The following is a 25,396-nucleotide window of genomic DNA, read 5'->3' as shown; positions in this document are numbered from 1 at the left end:
CAACTTTTGTTATCGACACCTGACACTTTTTCCAAGCCACTGTTATTCTCGTTGAGAAAAAAAAAAACACATAATTTGACGTGAGCGGATGAAAAACGTGAGAAAAACAACGATAAAGCGACCCCATATAACGAGAAAAAGTAATAAAAAAAATAATAATAATAAAAAATAAAAATAAAAGGAAAAAAAAACAACTTTTGGGGGCTCTCTCTTTCGGAAAGAAAAACAAGCTCGACGCGCCCCATTATATTTCAATTAGCCCGAGTGCAAGTTTCGTAAACGTCGCGAAAATTCACTAACACATACACAAATTCTGCTCCCCCCCAGCCCTCTTTCCACCTTTTTGGCAACCCCCTTTTCCGAGCTCTCAAATAAATACTAAAACACGTACGCGGACACACAAAAACGAGATTCGCTCGTGAGAGAATGAGAAAAAGAGGGACGAATAGAGCAAAAGAGGGAAACGTGTTTGTTTCGTAGCCTGTTAGATTCGAGATGGTTATAAATTTTCGGGCAAGTTAACGGCGCCAGGAAAACCCTCGCCCTCGGACCAACAAAGCTACAACGAAATTTGGCTGCTCCTGCTACTACTGCTATTCGATTATCTCGTACCCCCTTAACGTTGGAATTTACAGTGGCAAACGAGAGCACTTTTACTCTCTTTAGACTGTTTTTTTGAACCCTCGTTTATGGACTGATTGCTCGGGATTTTTTAGGACGAGAAAACTCGGTTTTGATACCTTAATTTACGGGGATTTATTTTTCTGGGGATTTGAAAAAAGGGCCCAAATTATCTTGCAAAATTGAGGGACTATGAAAGGAAATTTTGAATAATTGTTTAAATAATTGAAATCGATCGAAAAATCGAATTAAAATCAGCTAGAACGAAGTTTTTTTTGAAATTGGGACCCCAAAAAGTGTTCCCATAGAGAAATTTCCTTCCACGATATTTTTTTGAGTCAACGATCAATTTTTGTTTCCTTTTTCTCGTCCGAAAAATTCGTAGTTTATAATTGAACGAAGGTTCCGAAACGAGAATCGAAAATAATGAGTAGAAATTGGTGTTTTGACGACGGTTCCGGAAAAGTCATTTCCGGTGGAGTCGGAAAATAAAAAATTCAAAATTCTCGTCATTTTTGAATTTCCACCGGAAAAAGAGGGCCGGAAATAAAATTTTACTCGTTTTGTGTTCACAAGCCCCCAACAACGCGCATGTTCTGGTATGGATTTGACGAAACGAGAGTCTCACGTTACTTAAGGTCGTAGGACGAAATTAATTTCACGAAAAGTGGGTTTTGCGCAAGCTCCCACCGTTCTGGATCGGTGGCTCTCTATTTTTTCTTTCCCTCCTCCCTTCCTTTTTTTACACCACCCTTTGAGGATAATTACGAGCACGCGACATGCTCCCTCTTGTCGTGCTCTCTCGTCTGCTTTTTCCCCATTTTCACGTATTTTTCCTCCTCGCTCGTGTACAACAATAAAATTGCACAAAAAACGGTTTGTCTCATGAATTTTTAGTCGAGAATATTCAAAGTTTCATTGGCACAGCAATGGAGTCCAAAGTCGATTAAATTTTAATGAGTTTTTTGAAAAATTTCAAAATCTCCGTTTAATCGAATTCAAAACGAAAAATTGTCGGTCATTTGGACCCAAAAACTCGAAAATCGTTTGAAATTTCGAAAATTTCGTCCAAACATATTTCACTCCAATATTAACTGAAATTTCCATTTATTTAAACGCGAAACAGACGTTGAGAGATAAGAATGTAGAACCGAGTTCTAAGTCGAGTTAGCCGGGGCCGGAACGGGTCGTGAGGACGCGGATCAATATCGACAGCCATTGCTAAACACGCGACGCGCGTTCGCATCGCTCTACACGTAATACGGCATTACTATAAAAATAAAAAATAATAAAAAAGCGAAAAAATGGAGTGTACGAAGCCACGAGAAGGTGTGAAAAGCTCAAAAGTTCCCCCAATTTCCAATTGTCCAAAATTATAAGAAAATTGAAAAAAAAGAATCGAAGAATTTTCATTTCGGGGTCTGAGAAGGCAGGACAATTTGTGGAGGAATTTTCTTGGGGTAGTTCATTTTTAAGGAGGAAAGTGTACGAAAATGCTCCTGTGTCGAAATGGCGTTTAAGCGACATGTGTGTTGCTATGAGGGGTTTTGGATCCGCTGCTGTTGCTTTTTGCCGGACGTTTGCCTCTCTCTCTTTCGTTCGAGTACGTTGCGGCAGAGCTCACGCGAACCCTGAACAGGTGCTCATCGGACCAGGTAACGGACGCTAAGGGACAGCTGCCACGCCAGGTGTAAGCCTCGGAGAAGGAGAGAAACCCACTGAAATATTTTTCCCTCGGTTCCTTCCACGAATGCGCTCCCAAAGACCGAGTTTTTTCTCTACAGGCTGTCCTCCGAGCGCCACTCGATAGGCCCTTAAATTCTGAAGAGAAAACTCCCTTAACATTTTTCTCTACGACCCCGCGTTCTCGAGTTATCCGCTGATTTGTGCGACAGCCAATTCGCGACGCTGGAACGCCGAGAGGGGCGTGGCGCGGGAGCCCCCCCCCCCCCCCCCCCCCCGGCTCCCGTTTCATTGGCTCTCACTCGTTAATTGATAACTCGAGAACCGTACGTCGCAGACGAAAATTTCTAAGGACTTTTCGACTCGAAATTCCCTGATCTTTCGGTTCTCGAAATCTCAAGTGTTCTTTTTCATCCACCCTGTACATGATCGACGATTTTACCAGTCTCAACAATCCGAAGGATCTTTAAAACCCATTTCTTCGGTCTTCCGTGTTCCAACGCTGGCATTTAACATTTTTAGTACACAAATATTCGAGTTTTTACCTCATTTCTTAAAAAGACAATAAAATTTGAAAAACTTTTTTACGAAACGAACTTTTAAGATGTTTTTCCATCTTCGCGGTTTCGGTTCAGCAACATAATTTCAATCCACAATTCCCTTGACAAATATTTCCACGAAAAATTATCAAAAATCTATCATTTCTTGGAAATTCTCAATTTTCATGAACTTCAAGTCGTTCACAAATTTTCAACGATAAAATTGATTATTCACGCATCCGTCGCTTGAAAAAAAAATACTCGCTTAAAAAACGTAACTGAAAATCCTCGGAACGAATATTTCTTGTTGCGAGTTTCGGACTCGCGCCTTTTTTTCGTTCTCACGGGCCGGAAACATCGGTCGGCGGCGGGGAGGGTTGACGAGCGCTTTCTTTAGCCTCCTTCCCTCCCGGCGCCGCTCCCTCTTCGGGTTTTTCACCCCCACGAAGGTGGCCCACGCGGGGTTGAAATTCAGTACCCCAATCGCTCGCCTTTTCCGTTCAGTTTACGATCGTCCGCTCGAGCGAGCGGTTCTCTCAGTTTTTGTGCTCCCGTCCGCATTTTCCCCCCCGAGTCCTCATACAAATTTCCTTTTTCAAAATCGTCAATTCCCGTCTCAAAATCCTCGACAAAAATTCAAAGTCATTCCGGAGACCCCAGAAAAAGGGGGAAGCTCGAAATTTAAAAAAATAAAAAAAAACAAATAATTTTTCACTTTTTTTCAAAACTCAAATCCTTCTCGATCATTTTTGACAGCAACCTGAAGAATTAAAATTCAATTTCACTTCCATCAGCTCCTACGAAGCTGTCAAACTACGAATTAATTTGAAAAAAGAAAAAAATTGAAAAAAAAAATTAATTTTTTTTTTCTTTTTAACCGGATAATTGAGTTATTGAGAAATCCTCAGAGTTTCCTGCCCCTCCGTTCCATTTGTCTTCCCCCCTCGTTCCTCCCCGCAGTTTCGAGTTTATTGTTAAGGGGGCGCCCGGCCGCGCGCGCGTACACAAAGAAAGATGTTTTTAAAGTTTGATTTAACGATCCGAGATGGATTTAACGCGAGTGAAATTGGAAACTATCGTGGGTACTTCGGAAGGAAGATTCACCGACGAGCTATTTCGATTCCCTTATTCTCCTTCGGAGGCTTCTTCGTGGGGTGAGTTTTCGAGATAATTGATATCGAGTTTCCTTATCTTTGCCGAGGAAGAGAGAGAATTGTTTGTGCTCGAGAAGTTGAACTTTGTTGGAAACTATTTCCGGTTCGTTGCACCCAATTCGTTGCACAAGCTTTCCTTCCCCCCCCCGAGTTTTTCATCGCGTCGATCATGTCATCAGCGAAGATGAAAAGCTTCGAGGAATTTTCATTTTTTTCCCAATTTTTGGACCCTCTGCTCGTCGATTTTTTACCAAAAATCTCTCCAAATTTTCGGTTTCCCAATTTTACCAAATTTGCGTCGATTTCATCGTGAAAATTGCTCGAAAATTTTCTCCCGCCGCGCGCCCCTTTTCCGGTGGCTTGACGCACCGGCGTTTTTTTCTCGTCTTTACTCCCGAGAATTTCTCGCATTAAAAAGCTTTTAGCGATATTAAAGTTTGAGAAGAAGCAGCAAATGAAACCTGCTGGCGTTTGGTTTCCGCGGTGTTTTCTCGTGGGGATTTTGAAACTCTGGTTGACGATCGTTTGACGAAAAGCGCGGAAAAATTGGCCCAAAATTTTCTCACTCCGATTTTATTCGAATTTCCGCTCGATTTTTCTTCGAAGTAAAATGTTGTTACAAAAAATCGAGGAAAAATTGAATTTTTCGTTATTCCAAGAATTTTCCGTCGTTTCTCGTCAAATATTTCACCACCGATTTAACTAATTTTATGAAAATCGGTTTTACAAGCTTTTTTTTTCTTTGCGGAGCGAAATGCTGATGATAAATGTTTGAGATCCGCTAACAAGCTTATCGTTGATTCCCTCGAGTCTCGTTTGCTCGCCGAGCTTATTTTTCTCCTCCGCGAGAGCCTGCTTGCCCGATCTTTCATCGTTCGTCCGAACTTTCCTTCACTCACCACTTTGATTTTCTTTTTTTATCTCTCCGTTGTTTTTTTTTCTTTTTTTTTTTCTTTTTTTTTTCATTATTCGCGTCGTTTTTGTGCTACCCGAGCCACAGCAAAGAGCTTCGAGGTAAAATGAAGACTGGAATCGCATTAAAAAAATATCCTTTTAAGGATTTAAAAGGCTCTTGGCCTCGTTCTCCTTCGCCGGGGCGAGAGCGGATTCGTCGATTTTCTCTCCCTCGTTTCTTCGACTTAATCATCAAAGCTCGAACGACCCAAGTTCGTTTTATGCAGGGAAATATCGATGTGGGTCGACAGCGAATCAAAGAAAAAACCTTATGCCGAAATTTAGCAATTTTTTTAAAACTCCGTCTTTTAAAATATTCCGTTTTTTAAAATATTCCTCATTTTTGTCGCCCTTTTACGTGCAAATTTCAAAATTTCTTCGTTCCACGCGAAGCAGCAGGAGCAAATGGCCTAATTCATAAAGTGGAGCTTTCGAAGCATTCGTTGGACACGTGTTGCCTCGAGAGACCGCATCTCCTTCCTGTCAAACGCTCCATCTGTTTCATACCTCCCCCTCCTGCGGCCACTCCCACCCTCCACCCTTCCTTTGATGGCACCCCCTTAATATCCCCACGTGTTACCACTTCCGGTTCCTCCACTTTCATTTATTCGTGTCGAAACCGCAAAATCAATTCCGTTCGCAACGAGAATGAATTTTTGTCTTTTTCTTTTCATTTTTAAAAAATTTTTTTCTCTCTGCGTCGAAAAAAAATGTTCTCAGTAATTTTATCGACGTCCGATTGATTCTTCTTCTCGTTTCTCATCGAGTTCATTTCCCCTAATTTTTATTACAATCGAATCGATTTTGTTTTGCACTTTTTATTATTATTATTATTATTATTATTATTATTATTATTTTTGTAATATTTATAAAATTTCGGACACCCAATCAAATTTTGGCAAAGATTTTGGCTTCATTTTCCTCTCGCCGTTGCGCTCGAATAATTTTTCGCCAATTTTTTCATTCGAGTCTTTCGAATTTTTCGCCTTGCCAACTCGTGTCATTTCAATTTTTTCATTATTTCGTGTTTTTAGTGGAACGAAAAAACATGAAGAAACGCTCGAGCAATGAGACGAAAAATTGCTTATTGGACAGCGAATAAAATAATGAACAAGGCTTCTGTGATTGTTGGACGAAACGATGACTTTTGCCACGAGATAAATGTTTATCTCGTTCTCGTTTATCGGACTCGTCGACTCGAGTCTTGAGAAAGAGAAAAAGAAATCCTGTATTCGGGCTTGCCAGCATGCCGAACGCATTTGAGTTTCACGTTGTTAAATTCTCTCGCTCCAGTTGCTTTTAGGCTCCCATCCTCTTGTCTTTGTTCTCTCTTTTTTTTAATTATTTTTAAAATTTTTTAATTTTTTTTTTTTTACTTTGTTTTTACTTTTTTTTTTGCTATCGTGCCATATTTCTGGACAAGAAACTTCTTCTTGCCAGCGTGCACGGACTGGAGCACTTGAAACTCGCTGAAAAACTGGCGTTTTTCAATATTTTTATTGGGCTGAGCCGCACTTTTGTTCGAGCTTTTTTTTTCGTCTTCTTCTCCGTCGTGAATGAAAGCAAAAAAGTTGAAAGAGCCCACGAGATACGTTGGAGAAATTTTTCGACTCGATTTCCCGTGCAGGGAATCCCCGAACTGTAATTTTTTTTACTTTTCAAATCGATATTTCATTCCCGATTAATTTTTTTCATTTCAATACCCTTTTTCCGTCTTTTTGTCGCACAACATTCGTAAAAATTCGGGAAATAAAAATTTCAGCGATTGGGGACTCGAACGACGTGAAATTTCCGAATTTTAGTCGAACTAAAGCTTCGATAAACGATCCTCGCGCAAAATTTTCTTTTTTTTCTCACAAAATTCGTAAAAATTGAAAAAAAAAAAACAATTTTTACAAAGAAATAAGACCGAAATTCGATTAATTTTTTAAAATATGAAGATTCGTGAAAATCGGCAGAAAAACCTTTCTCCTAAATCGAATGAGAAATCTCGATTTCCAATTCGCGAATAAATTCGATTGCGAGGGGGGATTTGTAATTAATCAATCAATCAATCGGATGCAGGAGATTCGACGTGGCGTCAGGAAAGAAATGAAAACGCTGCGATTAAAAGTTACGAAATATAAAAAAAAAAACGTCCCAACGAGGCTGTGCTCGGACGTTTTATTCCGCGTGTGCGTGGCAAACTCTCATTTTCACACGCTCAAATTAATTATTCTTATTAACGTGTATGGACACTTTTGAAAATTTTGCAAATTTATTCATGAGTTGAGCAGCGAAGCGATGAACGAGCAGTGGCAGGAGCACGAGGGCGAACGAGCACTGAAGTTGACGAGAGAATTTGTTCCGAGTGAAAAAAACACGATTCCAGAATTTAAGGCACTTTTCTATTTTCCTTGGAGCTCTTCATTTTTTCTTCTTTGATGCCTCGACCCCCTCCCCGGTCTGCTGGGTCGACAAATTTCGTCGGAGTTCCAAGCAAAATCGCCACTTTTCTCTCTTTCCGTTGTTTTTTATTTTCTTCTTTTCCTCGCGACTCCGAATTCCCGATTCTCGTCGCATTGGCTTCAAAAAATTTTCTGCTATGCCAATGTCACGTGAAAAAACAATTTTTCTTTTTTTCTTCACGATAAATGTCAAAGGCAACGACATTTGCAACGAATTTTCGTATTAAAATTCAAGCACGAAATGATTGAGAAACAAAAACGTCGAGATTCGAATTAAGAAACGAAAAAAATATATAAAAAATCCGGTGAACATTCAAAATCATGCGAAAAAAAGTGCAAAATAACGAAATTGATAAAATAAAACGTCGAAATTTGAATTAGGAAATGAAACAAAACATTAAAAAACCATATGAAGATTCAAAATCATGCAAAAAAAGTGCAAAATAACGAAATTAAAAAAAAAAGGTCGAAATTTTAATTAGGAAATGAAAAAAAAAAAACATTAAAAATCCAAATGAAGATTCAAAATCATGCAAAAAAAAGTAGAAAATAACGAAATTAAAAAAAAAACGTCAAAATTCAAATTAAGAATCGAAAAAAATAAATAAAAAACCACAAATGAAGATTCAAACTCGTGCAAAAAAAGTACAAAATGACGAAATTTAAAAAAAAAACGTCGAAATTCGAATTAGCAAACGAAAAAAACATTAAAAAACTAAATGAAGATTCTAAATTATGTAAAAAAAAGTGCAAAATAACGATATTTTAAAAAAACGTCGAAATTTGAATTAACAAACGAAAAAAAAAAAAACATAAAAAAGCCAAATATAGATTCAGAATCATGCAAAAAAAGTGCAAAATAACGGAATTTAAAAAAAACGTTGAAATTCAAATTAAGAAACGTAAGAAAAAAAAACATTAAAAAACCATATGAAGATTCAAAATCATGCGAAAAAAGTGCAAAATAACGAAATTAAAAAAAAAAAAAACGTTGAAATTCGAATTAAGAAACGAAAGAAAAAAAAACATTAAAAAACCAAATGAAGATTGAAAATCATGCAAAAAAAGTGCAAAATAACGAAATTTTCAAAAAACGTCGAAATTTGAGCCAGGAAACGAAAAAAAAAAAAAACATTGAAAAACCAAATGAAGATTAAGAATAATGCAAAAAAGGGCGAAAAACGAAAGTAAAAAAATTGCCAAAAATGTATGAACAGAAAAAAATGAATGGAAATTGTAACGATAAATGCACGTAAAAAATTTGATACCAAAATTCATGACTATCCGGGATGGTGGGTGTACGTGAAAGGAGGGGGAAAAAAGTAGCAAAAATATTGTTTATTGAAAGTATAAAACAGCGAGAAAAACAGCGGCGATACCGGCGACGAGTAATAAGAATGGGAACCCTGGAGGTTGGACTTGTTTTTCAACGGTTTTGGAGTCGCCTCCACCGGCGATCCAGCCTTTTCGGGGGCGCGTATTTTTTCTGTCGGCCTCGACGAGCTCGCCGACGAAATATTTCTTCATAAGCTCAAACGCGTCGGCCGAATGGCCGACGTCGTCAAAGTCATCGGAAGCGTCCTGGTTCGCGTGGTCCGCAAGAATTTCCTCGCCCCCTGGATGCTCGTTCATAAAATTCGTCACGTCGTAAACTTTGTCGTGGATTATAAATCTCGTCGCGCCTTTGACTCCCTTCTCGATCTCCGCACGAGTGAATTCTTTCCGGCTCATTTTTCCCCCACTTTCCTTTCTCGATTCAACGATTCTCTCGCCTTTCCTCTTCCTCCGTAATTCGCTTCTTTACCAGGCCCGATGAGACGATCGAAGATCTTTTTCCTCTATCTCATTATCCCCGAATTCTCCACTCGAATTTTCCCCTCGGCAATTTTTTATTCGTCAATCTCGTCACTCGAGCTGAAAGATTAATGAAAATATTTTTAAAAATCTACGTTGCTTTGTTTTCGCATTATTTAATTGCAGACTTAAATTAATCCTTAAAATTCCCTCGTTTTATCATTCTATCATAATTCCATTCGATTTACAATGTGAAATGAAAAATATTCAATTCATCCGATAAAACATCGTTCTACGATAACGAAAATAAAAGCGTTTCGTCACATCCTCAAAATAAATATTAAAGAAAACAAATAATTCCGCAAACACTCGTTTACGTTGGCTCATCAACGACGAAATAATTCAAGTCCCTCCGGAATAACGATCGTTGAATAAAAAGAGGAGAAAAAAAAAGTATTTTCATTACGTCGAACGAATATTATAAAAGTACGCCCATCTGGATTAAAAAATTAAGAAACTAAAAAAAAAAAAACAAGCCGCCCGAGTTTCTGGAGCTAATAAAAGATGCAACGGATCGAACGACGCGATCGTCTCCCTCGGAGTATGAAATTATTTGCACGAATACAAAATAATTGATTTATTAATCACACACAAAGACAGAACGTTGCCAGGTTTTTTTTTCTTCAGAATTCGCTCGATCTCATCGCAAATAATGTTCAGAGTCGTTTTGCACGCGTGAGGGACGAATGGTGGGGGAGCGGCGGCACAGCCTGTCATTTCGTGACGTGGCAAAAATCGTGATCTCGGAACGAGACTATCGGTGTCACGCGACGAGCAGATTCTCGCTCTCGGTGATCGGCCATGTTGTGAAATTTCTACGCATCGCGACCGAGCCATCGGCAAAGCCATTAACGTCTCTTTCGATAATGATCGTGAAAATACGCTTCGGAAAAACATTTTTCTAACGCGCTTCTCGCGATAACGAAAAACGTGAGAATCATTTGTGCGAGTGAGGAAAAGTTTTGTGATCGACTGGCGAGAATTCACTTTTACAGAACAGATTCGAAGCCTCCGGCACTTTTCTTGTCGCGAAACAATCGAATTTCGACTATTCGTATTTTCTCTCGATGAATATAAAAAATTTGAAAAAAAAAAGAGAATTCTTTTGCTCGAAGATACACGAGAAATGAGAAAAAATCGGAAATATGGTTTGGTCTTTTGAAAAATCGCGAAAAAAACGGATTTTTTACAATTCGACAGCTCTAACTTTCCCGCTCGATATTTTCCCCCTCCCTTTATTTCCTCCTGTCTATCGTTTGCCGAATCGAGTATCGCGTAGCTCAAAACCCTCATTTTGTCACTGAAACTTGAGGTTACGTAACGACCACGTGTTTCGAGTCGTTCGCACAAAGCGAGAGGTTTCATTACTGTCAAAAGTGCTCGTTGAGCGAGCGTGTCGGGTCAGAGTTCGTCGGAGCAGATTCGACGATGACTGCCCGCGGGATGATTTCGAAGAAAAAATCTCGAGTCGAAAAAACTCGAGTCGAAAAAACTCGATTTTCTAGCTCGCAGCTCGCAACGGTTTATTTTTCGACGAAACATTATTTCGCTCGACTTTTTTTCGTCTTCTCGGAAGTCCCCGAGCAACCGTTGACTTCGAGTTTCACAATATTTACCTCTCTCCCCCTTCCCCCCCCCCCCCCCCTGCCCCTCACTCGCCCTTGCAGCGCCCTCCAAACTAGGGATGTCGGATGGTTGAAAGAAAATCGATTCATTAAATCGAATCGAATTGAGGTACAACAAATCAATTCCATAATAAATTGAGCACTCGGAGATCGATTAACCCAGAATCGATTTTGTTAATATCAATAAAAAATGAGAAATAAGTGTGATAAAACTGTAACTGTGAAGTGTGGATGGAAGAAGGGGAGATTGAATAGCTAGCTAGTAGCGCCACTTCTCTCACAGGCACAGGTCTCCACGTCTCTTCAATTCACGATTCACGACTCACGGGAAAAATTTTCCGAATCATCAATAAAACAGTATTAAAAAATCGATCTCACAATTGAAAGATCAATTCGAATAATTAATTAGTCGGAGAGAATCGATCTGAAAAATCGATTAATCGTTGGTTAATAATCGATTTTGGGAAAAATCGATCCTTAGATCGGCATCCCTACTCCAAACACTGTCACCACCTCGCTGGACACTGGCAACATTTCACTCGGTTTTTACTCACCCTTGAAACTCAATTCCACTCAGAGTTTGGAGGCTTTGGAAAAAAATCACTTTTTCAGCGGAATTTCGAAGCTTTTTTATTCCCAATCAATTTCGATCTTTCGCTTCTATCGATCGAACGCAACTTGCATCGCAACAGAGCTCGACTCAGCACAACACTCGTTTGTAATCTACTAGCCCAACGAGCTCAACCAGCCCGGTTATATTTATCCCACTTGGCGGTCTACTCGGCCTTGCCCATTTCCTCATCTTCGCGCCCCCCCCCCCCTCCTCCCCCCTCCGCTCCCCCCTCCGCCCCGCCCTTCCATACCAGTTCCAGCGCAGATACGAACTTCTTGCATCTCGAATAATTCATTCCTCGAGATCTTGCTAGTCGAATACAAAACTTGAGTTATCGAGCGCTGAGGCTCGAAGAGTTTTGACATTATTTTGACAGATTTTCGGGGAAACGGGACACGAACTCATTCGGCGCTTTTTTCCTTCGACTATTCTTAAATTTTACAATTTTTTTTGGATTCTAACGAATTTTCGTTACGCCGAAATTCGTTGAAGATACAGGAAATTATTGAAATGACGGTTTCGGGTCAATTATTCCTGTGGGACGAGGGAAAAATGTGAAAATGATGATTTTTTAAGGAAATTTGAATTCGAGACAAAAAAATAGAAAATTTTTAAGGTATAACTGAATAGATAGCTCGACCAAAAATTTTATCTGATTGGTATTTCCGTACTTCGTGATGCAATAAAAAACTGAAAAAATTCAACAACGTTTGGAAAGCTATAAACAACAATTATCAATAATAATATTGCCCAAATAACAAATTGTTTAAACAATTAATTATTCAATAATTTTGCGGTGACCCGTATTGTTTTTTTTTACGAATCAAAAATGTGTGTATTTTTCCGAATGCTCATGAATTTTTTCAGAATTTTCGTCGATTTTTGAAATTTCTTGATAAAATTTTGAAAAAAATTTTTTTAAATTTGAATTTTTGATATGTTTTGGAAGACATATTTACCAACAGTTTTGAAAAGTCTCAAGGTTACTGGATTAAAAATGCACAAATAGAGCGACTTAAAAAATTTAAAAAAGGGAATTTCAAAAATCCACGAAAATTCTGAATAAAATCGATTCGTAAAAACAAAAACAAGGGTTTACTGTAAAATTGTTGAAAAATTATTTATTTAAACAATTTATTAATAACTTTTGGGCGATATTATTATTGATAATTGTAGCTCATAACTGTCCAAATGTTGCTGAATTTTTTCAGATTTTTATTGCATCACGAAGTACGTAATACCTTAAATACTCGAGAAAAAAATTCGATCTTTGTGGATTCGGGTCCAAAATTGAATAAATTTTTAACTAAAAAATCGTAAATTTCACGAAATAGAATGAAATAATTTTTTTATATCGTTCGATAAAAAACATGCCTTTTTCTTTCCATTTTCGATTCTCTTAAATTTCGCCTTTCAATGAAATGTTTTTTTTTTTCGGTTTTAGCATTTTTCACTCACGTGACGAGTTTTAATTTTACGTTTTTTTGACGTAATTTTGTTCGTCCCATTTTTAACGTCTCAACGCTAAAATTATCAATGTTACGAGGTGTTTTTTTTTTTTTTTTTTCCAATGAAACCTTCAAACGATTTGACCGATCGCTTCGTACTTTTATCCTCTCTCGGTTATTACGATAAAAGGAAAAAATGGCGAAGACGAGTTGCGTGACAAACGTGTCAGCGTGTTTTATCTTGTTGTTGTGTTCCAAGCGAAAATCATAGCTGCTGGCTTATCTGGAAACGAGAATGCCTCGACGAGAGAACAGGACTTTTATCGATATGGAACGAGCAGCGGAGCTAATTTGTTGAGAAAAAACGGATTATTCTTTGTTTTTGCCCATTTTCATTAGCATTTTGTAATTAATATTGAATTTGCATGATTTTTTTGCTGGTACTCGGAACAGTTGAACTTTTATTTCATTCTCATTTTCATGAATTCGGATTTTCTCACTAAAATTATTTCTCAAATTTTTCGCGAGGGAGATTTCGGGCTTCCGGCAAATCGACTCATTTTTCGGGCCCATCGGAATTCCGCAAAGTCGTTTTTCTCCCTTCGTATTTTGAAAAATCGCACAATCATCTTAACCGAATGGAATAACGTGGAAAACGATGCGACGCAGAAGCAAAAACTGCCGATTTACTCGGGGCTTCGCACGAACCACCGTTTGCTAGTAGCTCGAAGCAGCGATGCCGGGGAGAGGGAACGCGCGACGCCGCCTCGATCTCGTCTGCTTACACTCCGCTCAACCCGACAGCGTTTGCTCAGTCATCGTGACTCGATTCTTTCGAGCCAACGTCGCCTGCGTCATTTGCGTTGAAGTCGCTCCGTCTCAGAACGCTCCTGGGTCTCGATATTTCGAACGATTTGAACCCAAAAAATGAAGAAATTCAATCCACTGGAATTCTCAGTGTCGAATATTTTGGGACGAAAAAAAAGTATTTTTAATATTCCTTCAATTCAATTTAAATGTAATCAAAAATTTTATTATTTCACTCTTACTCAATTTTGATGAAAATTGAAAAAAAATCAATGCTTTCTTGCAAAAATAATGTTTTCCTCACTTTTTTCTTCTGTTCCGTAAGAGCTACGTGGATGATTTTGAAAAATGGGTATTTTCTCAACTCTCATAAGCACGAAGGAAAAAATTGTTTAAACAAAATAAAATAACTCGAGTGTCATCGAAACTATGAAATTTGGAATCGCGGAGTCGGAAAAAGGCAATCGATTAATCAACGAAACTCTGAGAGCCCCCGTAAACTATATATTTCGATGAAAATATTCGAGCGTTTATAAAACACGAAGGAAAATATAAGCGTATATGATCGCCCCGATCATGATGAAAACTGGAACAAAGGAATTTTCCTTTTTCGCTGGCTCGTAAGCCCAGTCGTCGTCGTCGATTCCACCTCCCGTTTTAACCTCTTTTTCCGGGGCGATGTAAGGCTCCCCGTCCAAAGTCCCGATTCTAAAGGACTCTCGCAACTGTTTGGCCTCCGAACTGTGACCGACCTCGTTGAAACACGCGGTTCCATCTTGACCCGCGAGCTTCAGTAGAACTTCCTCACCTCCGGGATGCTGGGCCAGAAATTCTGTCAAGTTGTACACTGTACCGTCCATCGTCATCCACAAATCGATCTCCTTGTTGTGCTTCGACACTTGCAGTCCTGTGTACGATTTCTCCATTTTTCCGGTTCTCAACCTAATTTTAATGAATCGTTGTTTAATTCATTGATTATCGTTCATTAAATAATTGTTGATTGTTCGATTAATTGATGAATTATTTATTCATTTAATATTGAGTTATTTTATTATTTATAAATGAATCAATTTTTATTCATAAATTTGATAAATTAAAACGATTGAAATTTTGGGTGGGGTTTTTAGCCGATTTTCCAAAATTCCAAGGTTCGATTATTATTTGACGAAATAATAATTATTGGAAAATTGACTAATTATTATTGATAAATTCGATAAATGGAAAAGTTTTTATTTATTTATGAAATCGGTTGAAATTTCATCGGGGCTTTGGCCGATTTTCCAAACTTCCAAGGTTCGATTTTTTTTTGACGAAATAATAATTATTGGAAAATTGACTAATTATTATTGATAAATTCGATAAATGGAAAAGTTTTTATTTATTTATGAAATCGGTTGAAATTTCATCGGGGCTTTGGCCGATTTTCCAAAATTCCAAGGTTCCATTATTATTTGACGAAATAATAATTATTTAAAAATGACTAATTATTATTAATGAATTGGATAAATCGAAAAAATTTTATTTATTTATGAAATCGGTTGAAATTTCGTGGGGGCTTTGGCCGATTTTCCAAACTTCCAAGGTTCGATTTTTATTTGACGAAATAATAATTATTGGAAAATTGACTAATTATTATTGATAAATTGGATAAATGGAAATTTTTTTATTTATTTATGAAATCGGTTGAAATTTCGTGGGGGCTTTGGTCGATTTTCCAAACTTCCAAGACTCGATGATTTTTTGACGAAATAATAATTATTGAAAAATTGACCAATTGTTATTAATAAATTGGATAAATGGAAAAAAATTTATTTATTTATGAAATCGGTTGAAATTTCGTGGGGTTTTTAGCCGATTTTCCAAACTTTCGGTTCGATCATTAGTGGAATAAGAATTATTAATAAATGAATTACTTATCACTGATAGATTGAATAAATAAAAAATTTTAATTATGCAACTAAAGCGATTCAAATTTCGTGTCGTTTTTTAGGCGATTTGCTGAACTTTTGATTCGATCTTCCATGAATATAAACGAGGATCGATCAAAATTTTGATTCCTCTTTGAGCTCATTTTAGCAAACTGTTTCGACTTGATTTCATTATTTTAGACATTTTTTCCCCATTTTTAGGCTCTTTTATCTCAATTTTTAGAATAATGGGACTGGACTCGAATTTTGGCTCGATTTTTACCAAATTTTTTGCACTTTTTGTCTTTTGAAAATATTTCTTGCCAAAAGGCCCCGATTCTTCGGTTATTTAAAAATATTGTTACGATTTTTAGCCTTTTTTTATTCTATCGTTAGACTTTTCATTCGATTTTATGAAAAGTCCAAAATTCATTGAAATTTCGGGTCGATTGTCGTGAAAATTGTGGATTTTTTCAAAGTTTTTTGCTTCAGCGTTAAAAGTTCTTCAACGTTTTGAGCAAATCGTCGATTTAATTGTCGAAATAAAAATTTCATTGGCTCGAGAAATCAAAGCGATAAAAAAAAAGAAAAATTTTTTTCCCCCATCTGAACAAGGAAGTTGGTCACGAACTTTGATCCACTTTTGACCTCGTTTATTAATTTTTGTTTCTCTCTTATTACCTCCATTTTTGTCTCTCATTTTTTCTGAAGTTTCTTGAAATACGCCCGAATTTACATTTTTCGGTGTTGAATAATAATGCTGCACGGATTGTGTAACGTTAAAATTCAAAATAGTTTGCTCCAAGGAGTTTCTCTTTAACTGCAATTGCGAAACGAAAAATGTTGGCTCATCGAGCATTGAAAAATATCGAAACGAGTTTTTTTCCATAAAATTTGAATCTCTGGAGAAGCCGATGGAACGAGAATGAACAAAAAAACGAATTTACCTTTGAAAATTAGACGAAAAAAATGTGTCTCCTTGCCAAGTGTTTCAATGGTTTTTCCAATTTTCACTGCAATCTTTGACGAAAATTTTCGTTCTTCGATTTGTCAAAAAAACGAAAAATTCACTGTTCAGCTTAAAATTGACGTTTGATTTGTCACTTTCGTCTGAAAACTCGAGTTTTTAAGGCTCAAAAATTATTCCCGATGTTTCGTTGCTCCGAAACTCGCTCGACTATTCGAAGCCTCTTTTCCAGTGATTTTTTTTCACGACCATTCGGAACTGGTGACCGTTCGCGAATGGATCGTCATTCCAGCGATCTTTTGACTTCGGTTCAATCGCTCCTCCTCGGGGGGAGTCAGCATTCGCATTTTTTCATGAAAATTCATCGAAACCCACTCGTACGAGGCCCGCAATCATCGATGTGCTCGATAACGACCTTCTTTTACTTCATTTGCACACAATATCGTCAACGCTCTTACCGTACGAATATTTCCACAGAAATTTACTTTTACGTCTCCAGACTATTCAGTCCTCCGAATTCTCATTTTTAAATGGTGCTGCAAAAGGAAAAAATTCAAAGGAAACAAGGTTTTTTTATGAGGAACGAAAAAATTGTTGGATCGTTTTTTTCAAATGGATTTTCCCCGTCAGTTTATCGTCGACGGTAATTTCGATCGCGACTATGCGATTGGGCAGGAAATTTGACCCCGAAATCATGTACTTATGTCCGCTTTTGGATTTAATTCTCACTTTGCAAATCGAAATTGAAATCTGTTCGAATTTGATGAGATTTTCAGTTGATTTTGAGAAAGGAATATTCGAAAGGGTCGCGGAGACCCGATGGGACTTTTGGTACTTGGAATTCGAATCCTTTACGAAGGTCGAGACACCCCAAGATTGTGGTCAACAAATAATTGTTTATTTGCAATGAAAAAATGGCACAATTTGTCTAAACTTTTCGTTTTTCTCGATGCTTACAGAAAACTGGGGCCAGAATCAAGATCTACTCGAACTGCTGTCCCCACAGCACCGATCGCGTCATCAGCATCTGCGGCAAACCAGCAACTTGCATGGAATGCATCAGGGAATTGGTCGCCACCATAAAAACGGTTAGTTGGAGGATTCTGAGGATGTGGAAGCTTCGACGCCACGTGGAGCGGGAACCGTTGACGATAGGGCGAAAGTCCAGAGGACCAATTATCGAGAGGAGAAAAAAATCTGCAATAAAGTCCCCGGCCGCGTTTCTCCAACTGCAGTACTTTGGTCCGGAGAGTTCATCGAATGTCATCCGTTTCGCAGAATCCGGCGTCCCGCGAGCCCCGTTTTTCGTCGGTCTCTCAGGGCCAAAATACTGGAGTTAGAAAAATGTCTCCAGGACCTTTTTCCTGCAGAATTTTCCGCTCTGCAAAATTGGTCCCGTGGCCTTTTGCCCTACGTGCCGTCGTTTCGCCGCAATTGCCGAAAGAAGAAAACAATTTTTCCATTTTCAGTGTTTTTTTTTTTTTCACTCCAGTGAAAAACAGAATAATCCCAACACTTTTTCTCATCAACAGTCGCCCCTTAAAGGAGTCAACAACCCCTACGATCCTCACAACTACGACGATTATTACGCCGACGAATACGGCGGCTACGGAAGCGGCGAGGGCCAAGGAAAACCCGGTGGATTTGGGGGACCCGGAGGCCGCGGTGGGAACGCCGGAGGCGGTGGCGGCGGCGGCGGCGGTGGCGGCGGTGGAGGCGGCGGCATGCCGCGTCGTGACACCCGAGGCGGTGGACCACCGGACATGAACAGAGCTTTCCCACCCCCTCCGAGAGGCGGACCCCGCGGCGGAGGCGGCGGCGGCGGTGGCGGAATGTCCGGACCTCCGGACCGCGGATACGGAGGCGGCAACGCGCGAGGAGGAAACGGTGGCGGCGGCGGTGGAGGAGGCGGAAATTACGACGGCGGACGAGGCGGCGGCGGCGGCGGCGGCGGTGGCGGCTACACCGGAAATCGCGGCGGACCACCACCTTACGGAGGCGGAAATTACAACGGTTCGAATTCTTCGTTATTTCTTCTTCGGAGGCCACTTTTTTGGCCTGGGGATTAAATGTTAGGACTCAAAAGGCTCAAATCTCGAGTTTCTTAACTTCGAATGATTTTGAATGTCGAAAATAAATAAAGTAGAAACTTCAAGGTTCGAAGCACGCTCACATCGAATATGGAATGTAACAATCGCCCATAGAACGACGACTGAAATATCGTGGGTGGGGATCAAATGTTGGAATGACTAAAATTTCGAGAACAGCTAAAATCTCGAGTTTATAAACTTCGAATGATAATATGGAGACGGATAGATTCGACTAGAGCTTTCATTGCCGAAAATAAATAAAGCAGAAACTGCAAGGTTCGAAGCACGTTTATATCGAAAATAAAATGTAACAATCGCCCATAGGACGATTACTGAAATATCGATTTCTCGAAAATTCGACTATCACTCTTTCGATTCATAAATTACTACAGCCAGCGATACTGTGAAAATTCACAATTTTTGAAAATATAATAACGAAAGACCGAATATTACTGAGGTTGAAATACTGAAACACCAAAAAGTCGAACAGTCAAAATAGCGAAACGTTCGAAAGGCGATCGATCAAAATAAAGAAATGCAGTGGAGCTCCAAATACACGGGTCTCACTCACTCACTTACTCAGACCGGTGATCTCCAATTTTAAGGAGGTTGAAGCGTATCTTATGTTAAAACTATTTTCCAACTTTACACATTAAAATTTTTAAAACAGAAAGCTTAAGACAGTATTAAACTTCTGGCGGGATATGCCGATGATTCACCTTCGTGAAATTGAGATATTTATTGTTGAAGTTTGCAATTTTTTGAAAGCTTCCGTAAGAGCCCATGTTTAACCTTGTCATTTTCGACAATGAATATCTCGATTACTAGGCGGTGAAACCTCTTCAAATTTTTCACACATAATTAAGCGCTATTCAAGAATATTCACGTTAATTTTCAATTCATTATTTTGGAATAATAAAATCTAATGTATTTTTCGTATGTTGCCCTATATATATCGCTTCAACTTCCTTAAACATCGCCACTTAGACTTTCGCCTTTTCGAGCTATCGCTATTCTGCATATTAAGTTTTATAGGCTCGAAAAATTCACTTTCGATTTTCTGCTCCTCTATATTCTGGTCTGTCTGTAAAACAATTACTCTCCATTTTGAATTCGAAAATATGAACTTTTGACATTCGGATGCTCTGTTAAAATTGCATTCGAAATGAAAACTATTGAAATATGTATTTTCGACTGAATACGAATTCGAAGAAGGAACATTCGATTATCCACGTAATCTGTTAAATAGTCAATGAGAAAAAAGAATTTCGAATTACTTATTTTGCTCCGATCTGATATCACAACTTTCAAAATTTCGAAATATCGACCGTTCTACAATTAGTTTATTTGACATATTGAACCCTGACGCTTTTTTGTCATTCTCTTCGTTCGATTGCTTCGAAAAGTTTTTCCGAGCGCGCTGTCGTTAAATTCCGGATTTCGAATAATTTTTCTCAAGTTTCGTCCATTTTTCATTGTTCCTTTGGTCGAAACGTTCGATTTTTATTAATCTTTGCTTCTCATTCCATTTTGGAATTTCAAGTTCGTTTTGCAGTCTTTTGGTGCTCGAAGTTTGGATTTTTGTTTTCGGACCTTAAGTGTCTCGCTGGGTCATTTTTATTGCAACTTTTTTTCAATACTTTCAACTCGAAACACAGCTTTGAACGATCGTCGAAACGATTTGTAATTCTCGTTCCTTTTTTCCTCAGATAACGGATGGGGAATGCAAGGAAACGCACCGAACGGCCTCGGCGGCGGAAACTCGGGAATGGGAGGACCGCCTCTCGGTGGAAACAATCAGGGAAATCAGGGCAACATGGGAGGCGGAGGCGGTGGAGGCGGCGGCGGTAACAAAACGAGCACTCAAGTCACCATTCCCAAAGAGGTACAATCAGCGTGGCTGCGCTATTTCAAATGAGCATCGACGCTTCACTGTCTTCGTTTTTTTGCGGAGGATCCTTTCTGCTTTTCGCCATTCTCGAATTCATTGGGGAACGAGAACATTTTTTCTTCGTTCCCTCCCAAAACATCATTTGTCGAGAAATTTTTCACGATGCTTAGCAAAAAGATACAAAAAAAATCCAATTTTTCGATTTGGTCAAAATAAATGGAAAAAAAAAAAAAAATCTTTTTCGTTCCTCGACGCAGAAAGAATTGATCGACGAAACGCTTTTTTTCCTCCGTAGAAATGGGATCGATACTCATTCGAGTTTTTTTTAAATATTTCAGTACGCCGGAGCAATAATCGGCAAGGGAGGCGCGAGGATTCGAAAAATCCGATCGGACAGCGGGGCTGGAATAACCATAGACGAAGCTCTGCCCGGTAGCAATGATCGCATTATTACGATAACCGGTATTCCGAATCAAATACAAATGGCTCAGTACCTGTTGCAACAAAGGTAATTGTGCGTTTATTTCATTTTTACTTCATTATTTATAAATATCATATAATTGTTAGTTATTTTAATAATATGAATGTTGACAATCTCGAATCATGGCTTACAACAAAATAATGCAAAAAAACGATCGTCGTTTGTTCATCATTAACAAATTGTGCTTCATTCACGTTCGTTTACTCCATCGAAACTGTGCATTTCGATGTAATTAACGCTTCTGCATCGTTTTGACGTTAAGGCACGTTGAAAATGGTAAATAACAGCCCAATTGCAAACTAATTAATGGTAATAACTCGAAAAATCGAATTTTCAATATTTTTCTTCTTGAAAATATCGTTTAGACTGAGTTTCCAAGAAATTTTTAATAATCACACGCAAAGTGATACGAAAAGGAGTGAGAAATGAATGTCAGTTTCGAAGGGGAATGCTTGACTTTGAAAAATCCAATGAAAAATGAAAAACGTCTTTGTAATTTTGTAAGCTCAAAGGAACTTGGATAACCTGCTCGCATAATCGTGACTGAAATAATTGTAACCAAGAAATGTGAATTGTAATTAACAATTTTGTAATAAAAACACTGAAAAAACGCATAATCGTCGGTGAGCGCTTAAACCGGTTGTCCCGAGGGCCAAAAGGTGGAGGAAAATCGTCGAGGGAACCAAGATCGGGGGAAAACTATGGCAAATGTCAAGAAAAAGCTCGCCTGGAGTGGGGAAAATAACGAACGAACAAAACACGAAAAGAAAAGAAATGCTTTCGAGCCCCGTTGTATGGAAGACTAGTGATTTTGTTGTTCTACCAATAATGAAACAAGGAATCACTAATCATCCTACAAAGGTGCTTAATATCGTCATTCCAACCTCGCCGCACCGTCCCGGCCAAAGATCTCTCTGCTTTTATAAGGATTAACTCTAACCACGTCATCAAGCCTGTTTTCAAAATCCTGCTGCTGCTGCTGTTCGAAAAATATGCTTGAAAATGTCACTTTAGTTTTAAGACATGAACAAATGATAAAAATCTCCTGAATTTTTATATTTTCATTATTGATATTTTGTCATTTCAACTCTAAAGTATAAATTGCAAATTTTATTCAAATTTTTATAATTTTTCCCCAAGTTCGCGTTCTCTCGGACTCTGAGCCAGTACCAGCCGGTCATTTAAACCCGAAAAACTCAATCGTTCGATCGTTTCAATAGAATTTTATTGAATTTTGAAATGGAAATTTGTCTGGAAAAACTGGTGGGGGCTCGGGGTCAATTCGTCATTTATTTTTCATGTGCAACTGTCTTGAAAAAATTTCTGTATCACGAAAAGATTTGTATTGTTATTTTCATTCGATCGTTGTCAAGAGAATGTTTAGTTTTTATTCATTTCGATTTGTGATGGAAATTTTGACTGATTTTTCCTTCGTTTTATCGTTTCAGCGTTCAAGACAACGCCGACCATTATTAGTTCTCCGTGAAAGACGAGGAGAAGGATAAGCCAGAAGAGTGAAGAAAGAAGAGGAAAAGAATAACATAAGAAGATATAAATCAACGATCGATAAAAAAACGAGAAAAAGAGAGTAACTACTGAGTGAAAAAGTTGAAGAAAATGAAGAAAAAAACACACACTAACGAACACAAACATAAAGCCGGGGGAGCCAAAGATGCGATTGTAACGATTTTCAATTTTCATTATTTTTTATTATTAATTATTAAAATCCCTCCCACCCCAATACAATCCTCGTAATCTTAATTATTTCGTTAGCAAAAACGGTAGAGAAGAGTGCCGATTTTTCGTGTGCGTAGAGGACGTCACATATCTGTGCGAAGAAATCATCTAATAAAATCGTCTCTTTCGTTCTCGCGAATGCTTCAATTGGAACGCAAAGAATTTTTGAAACTCAATAACGTCATCAAAACTGAAACGTCCGAGAGCGAACATTTTCAATATTTTTTTTATTTGAATTTTCGCACGTGTGTGTTCGCCGCGCCTCGATCAAGAACGAATAGAGGCACGAGAATATTTAACAAAGAGCTTTTTTTTTAGAAATATCGAGAAAAAAACCTACCGAAATGGCTTTTCTTACTAAATTTTTCCGACTTTGACCCTTTTTTGCATCATCGTCATCGCGCTGTCAAGCTAAATTGAGAGAAACAGAACAATGGAAAAACCCGTTTTAAAGTGGCGCCAACGAATCGTCGTTCTCCCTTTTGATTTTCCGTTTTTTTCTTCTTTTCCAAATTTACGAGTCCCAGTGGGAACAAAAAATTTTTGAAAAAAACAATTTAAAAATTCCATTGATTTTTTCCACTTTTCTTTCGTCATTACCGATCGTGTATCGTTTCGGGTGAACCGATAACGCGAAAGCCCTCGACAAACGAATCACAAAAAGTGAGAGAAAAAAACTGTTTCGCCACTTTGAATCGATTTTTCCAGGATACTCTGTCACAAAGCTGTAAATAAACGATAATAAAAAAACAACAACAACAACAACAACAACAACAAAAGGAACAAACACGAAATGAGAAGAAACAATAAACATGCGACGAATCATTTATTTTGCCCGATTTTTTAAATCTCCCTCAAGAGAAGAAAAAAATACGATCAACAAATTGAAATTGTACCGACAGAAATCCCTGATCGCAGCAGTAAACGCTTAAGAATATCTCGTTCGTAAGAATTATTATTAAAAATAATATTAATTATGAATAAAGAATAAATAACAGAATAAAATAATAAATAATTAATGATTAAGAGTGACTAAGACGAGAAAGAGACGTGAAAGTTTTGTTTTTTCTTTTTTTTTTTCTCAACAAACTCAAACGCGAGTAATTTTATCCTCCTCCAAAAAGATACTTTTTTCGGCATAAAAGTGTCGAAAGTACGATTTTCCCTTGTTTTTTCCAGCGGCTTTTTTCCCACATCGCATTTTTATCAGTTTTTCTCTGAATTTTCCACAGTTTTCATCACGACCAAAAACTCCCATCGATTTCCGCGCCGCACCAGGGAGTGACCTTTTCCCCGTTTCTATCCTCAGGACTCAAGGGCATTTTCACCTCCCTCCACCCCCTTTTTGTACTCCTCCTTGGCATTATTAAAACCATGAGATTTTCGAAATTGTCGCCTTCAGCTATTTTAACAGTTTAAGCACAGGAACGTGACGAGAGAAAAAGTCAATCGTTGGAGCCCAAGATCCCTCCTTTCCTCGTGACTTTTCAACGAATTTTTCTCATCCACTAAACAAACCAACTCAAATATTCGATCCTCCAACCAGTTCGTTTGATTTCCTCCCCCTTTTGATACAACTCAAGTGTACAACACCCGTTGAAATCTCGATCGTCAGTCGTGTACCAATCAAAAGAATTATGTTAAAATAACGATCACGAAGCAACCACAGTGAATAATAACTATCGAAAATTTTCATTTTCATGCATTTCATTCGTTATTTTTTTTTCCTAAAACTTCGTATATCGATGACCAATTATTTACACTGTTAATAGCGATAAAGAGGGCAACAATTTTAAGGAAATTGGCAAACGTTTGAAGGAAACGATTCGTTTTGTTTTTTTCTCTTTTTTTTATGTCGACGGATCGTAAGTGCTACAAACAAATATCAAATTCGTGGTTTCTCGCAAAGAACCGTATTTAATAAGTTTTATTATTATTATTATTATTATTATTATTATTGTATTCTACAAATAAACAACATTTACACAACCACATTGATCCTTTAAACAGACCGAAACCATGTATTATAAGGATTTAAAGTTTACAATTATTTGTAATAATGAATAATTCTTATTTGTCGAATAAAAATTAGTACAAACGATTGAGTGTGTGTTTTTTTGTTGTTCGTTTTAATAATTCACGTGAACGTTTAAAGAGGAGAGAGTAAATCTTGGTTTTTGGGTTTCATGTCGAATGTGAATATAATTTTTATAAATTTATTGTTTTTTTTTTTTTATAGATTTGGATAATCATCTCGGTGAGGGTTGTAATTTTCGTCTTACGTTGGAATGTGAACGCTCCTGCAACATCCTTTCGGGCCCCGTGAAAAGGCTGGCTTTCGGCTTTCTCTTTGGGCTTTCGAATGTGGCTGCATGATTTCGTCGGAAGTTGGGAAGATTTTGGAGCTTCGTGGATCTGAAGATTTGGACTTTTTCGAAATGTTTGTCGAAAATTTTCGCGATCGGGTCGGGCAGGACGAGTGAGCGTGAAAAATGATGCTTGGAAATTGTGCCAACCGAAAATTGTTGATTATTAAGGGTACGGTGGACCCATGTAACCGAAGTTTTGAGAAATAATT

The 25,396-nt window shown here is 38.1% G+C and overlaps 2 protein-coding genes and 1 long non-coding RNA gene across 9 annotated transcripts in view; 1 reads left to right on the top strand and 2 right to left on the bottom strand.

Moving 5' to 3' along the window:
• HnRNP-K (Heterogeneous nuclear ribonucleoprotein K) overlaps positions 1-24,919 on the top strand; it is a 68,423-nt gene extending 43,504 nt beyond the window's left edge. For 6 of the 7 annotated variants that reach the window (XM_043432785.1, XM_043432783.1, XM_043432784.1 and 3 more), the window contains 5 exons: positions 17,579-17,707; positions 18,152-18,632; positions 20,419-20,594; positions 20,939-21,108; positions 22,530-24,919. In XM_043432785.1, the coding sequence (XP_043288720.1) occupies positions 17,579-17,707; positions 18,152-18,632; positions 20,419-20,594; positions 20,939-21,108; positions 22,530-22,557 (984 nt within the window). In that variant the 3' untranslated portion in view covers positions 22,558-24,919. Of the gene's footprint in view, positions 1-17,578; positions 17,708-18,151; positions 18,633-20,418; positions 20,595-20,938; positions 21,115-22,529 lie in introns of all 7 variants that reach the window. The other variant, XM_043432790.1, reaches the window with a different exon arrangement.
• Positions 9,235-11,664, bottom strand: LOC122418531 (uncharacterized). The gene is made up of 2 exons (XR_006262523.1): positions 11,432-11,664; positions 9,235-9,312 (listed from the first exon to the last, which is right to left on the bottom strand). It is a non-coding gene; the product is annotated as an uncharacterized lncRNA (long non-coding RNA).
• LOC122418530 (cytochrome b5-like) lies at positions 14,228-16,913 on the bottom strand. The gene is made up of 2 exons (XM_043432793.1): positions 16,600-16,913; positions 14,228-14,687 (listed from the first exon to the last, which is right to left on the bottom strand). Exon 2 carries the CDS (start codon positions 14,669-14,671, stop codon positions 14,276-14,278), a length of 396 nt encoding a protein of 131 aa, XP_043288728.1. The 5' UTR covers positions 14,672-14,687; positions 16,600-16,913; the 3' UTR covers positions 14,228-14,275.
• Positions 24,920-25,396: the final 477 nt, after the last annotated feature.

The sequence above is a fragment of the Venturia canescens genome, chromosome 11 (genome assembly GCF_019457755.1).
Source record: "Venturia canescens isolate UGA chromosome 11, ASM1945775v1, whole genome shotgun sequence".
Taxonomy (NCBI): Eukaryota; Metazoa; Arthropoda; class Insecta; order Hymenoptera; family Ichneumonidae; genus Venturia; species Venturia canescens.
This window is presented reverse-complemented; position numbering and strand designations above follow the sequence as displayed.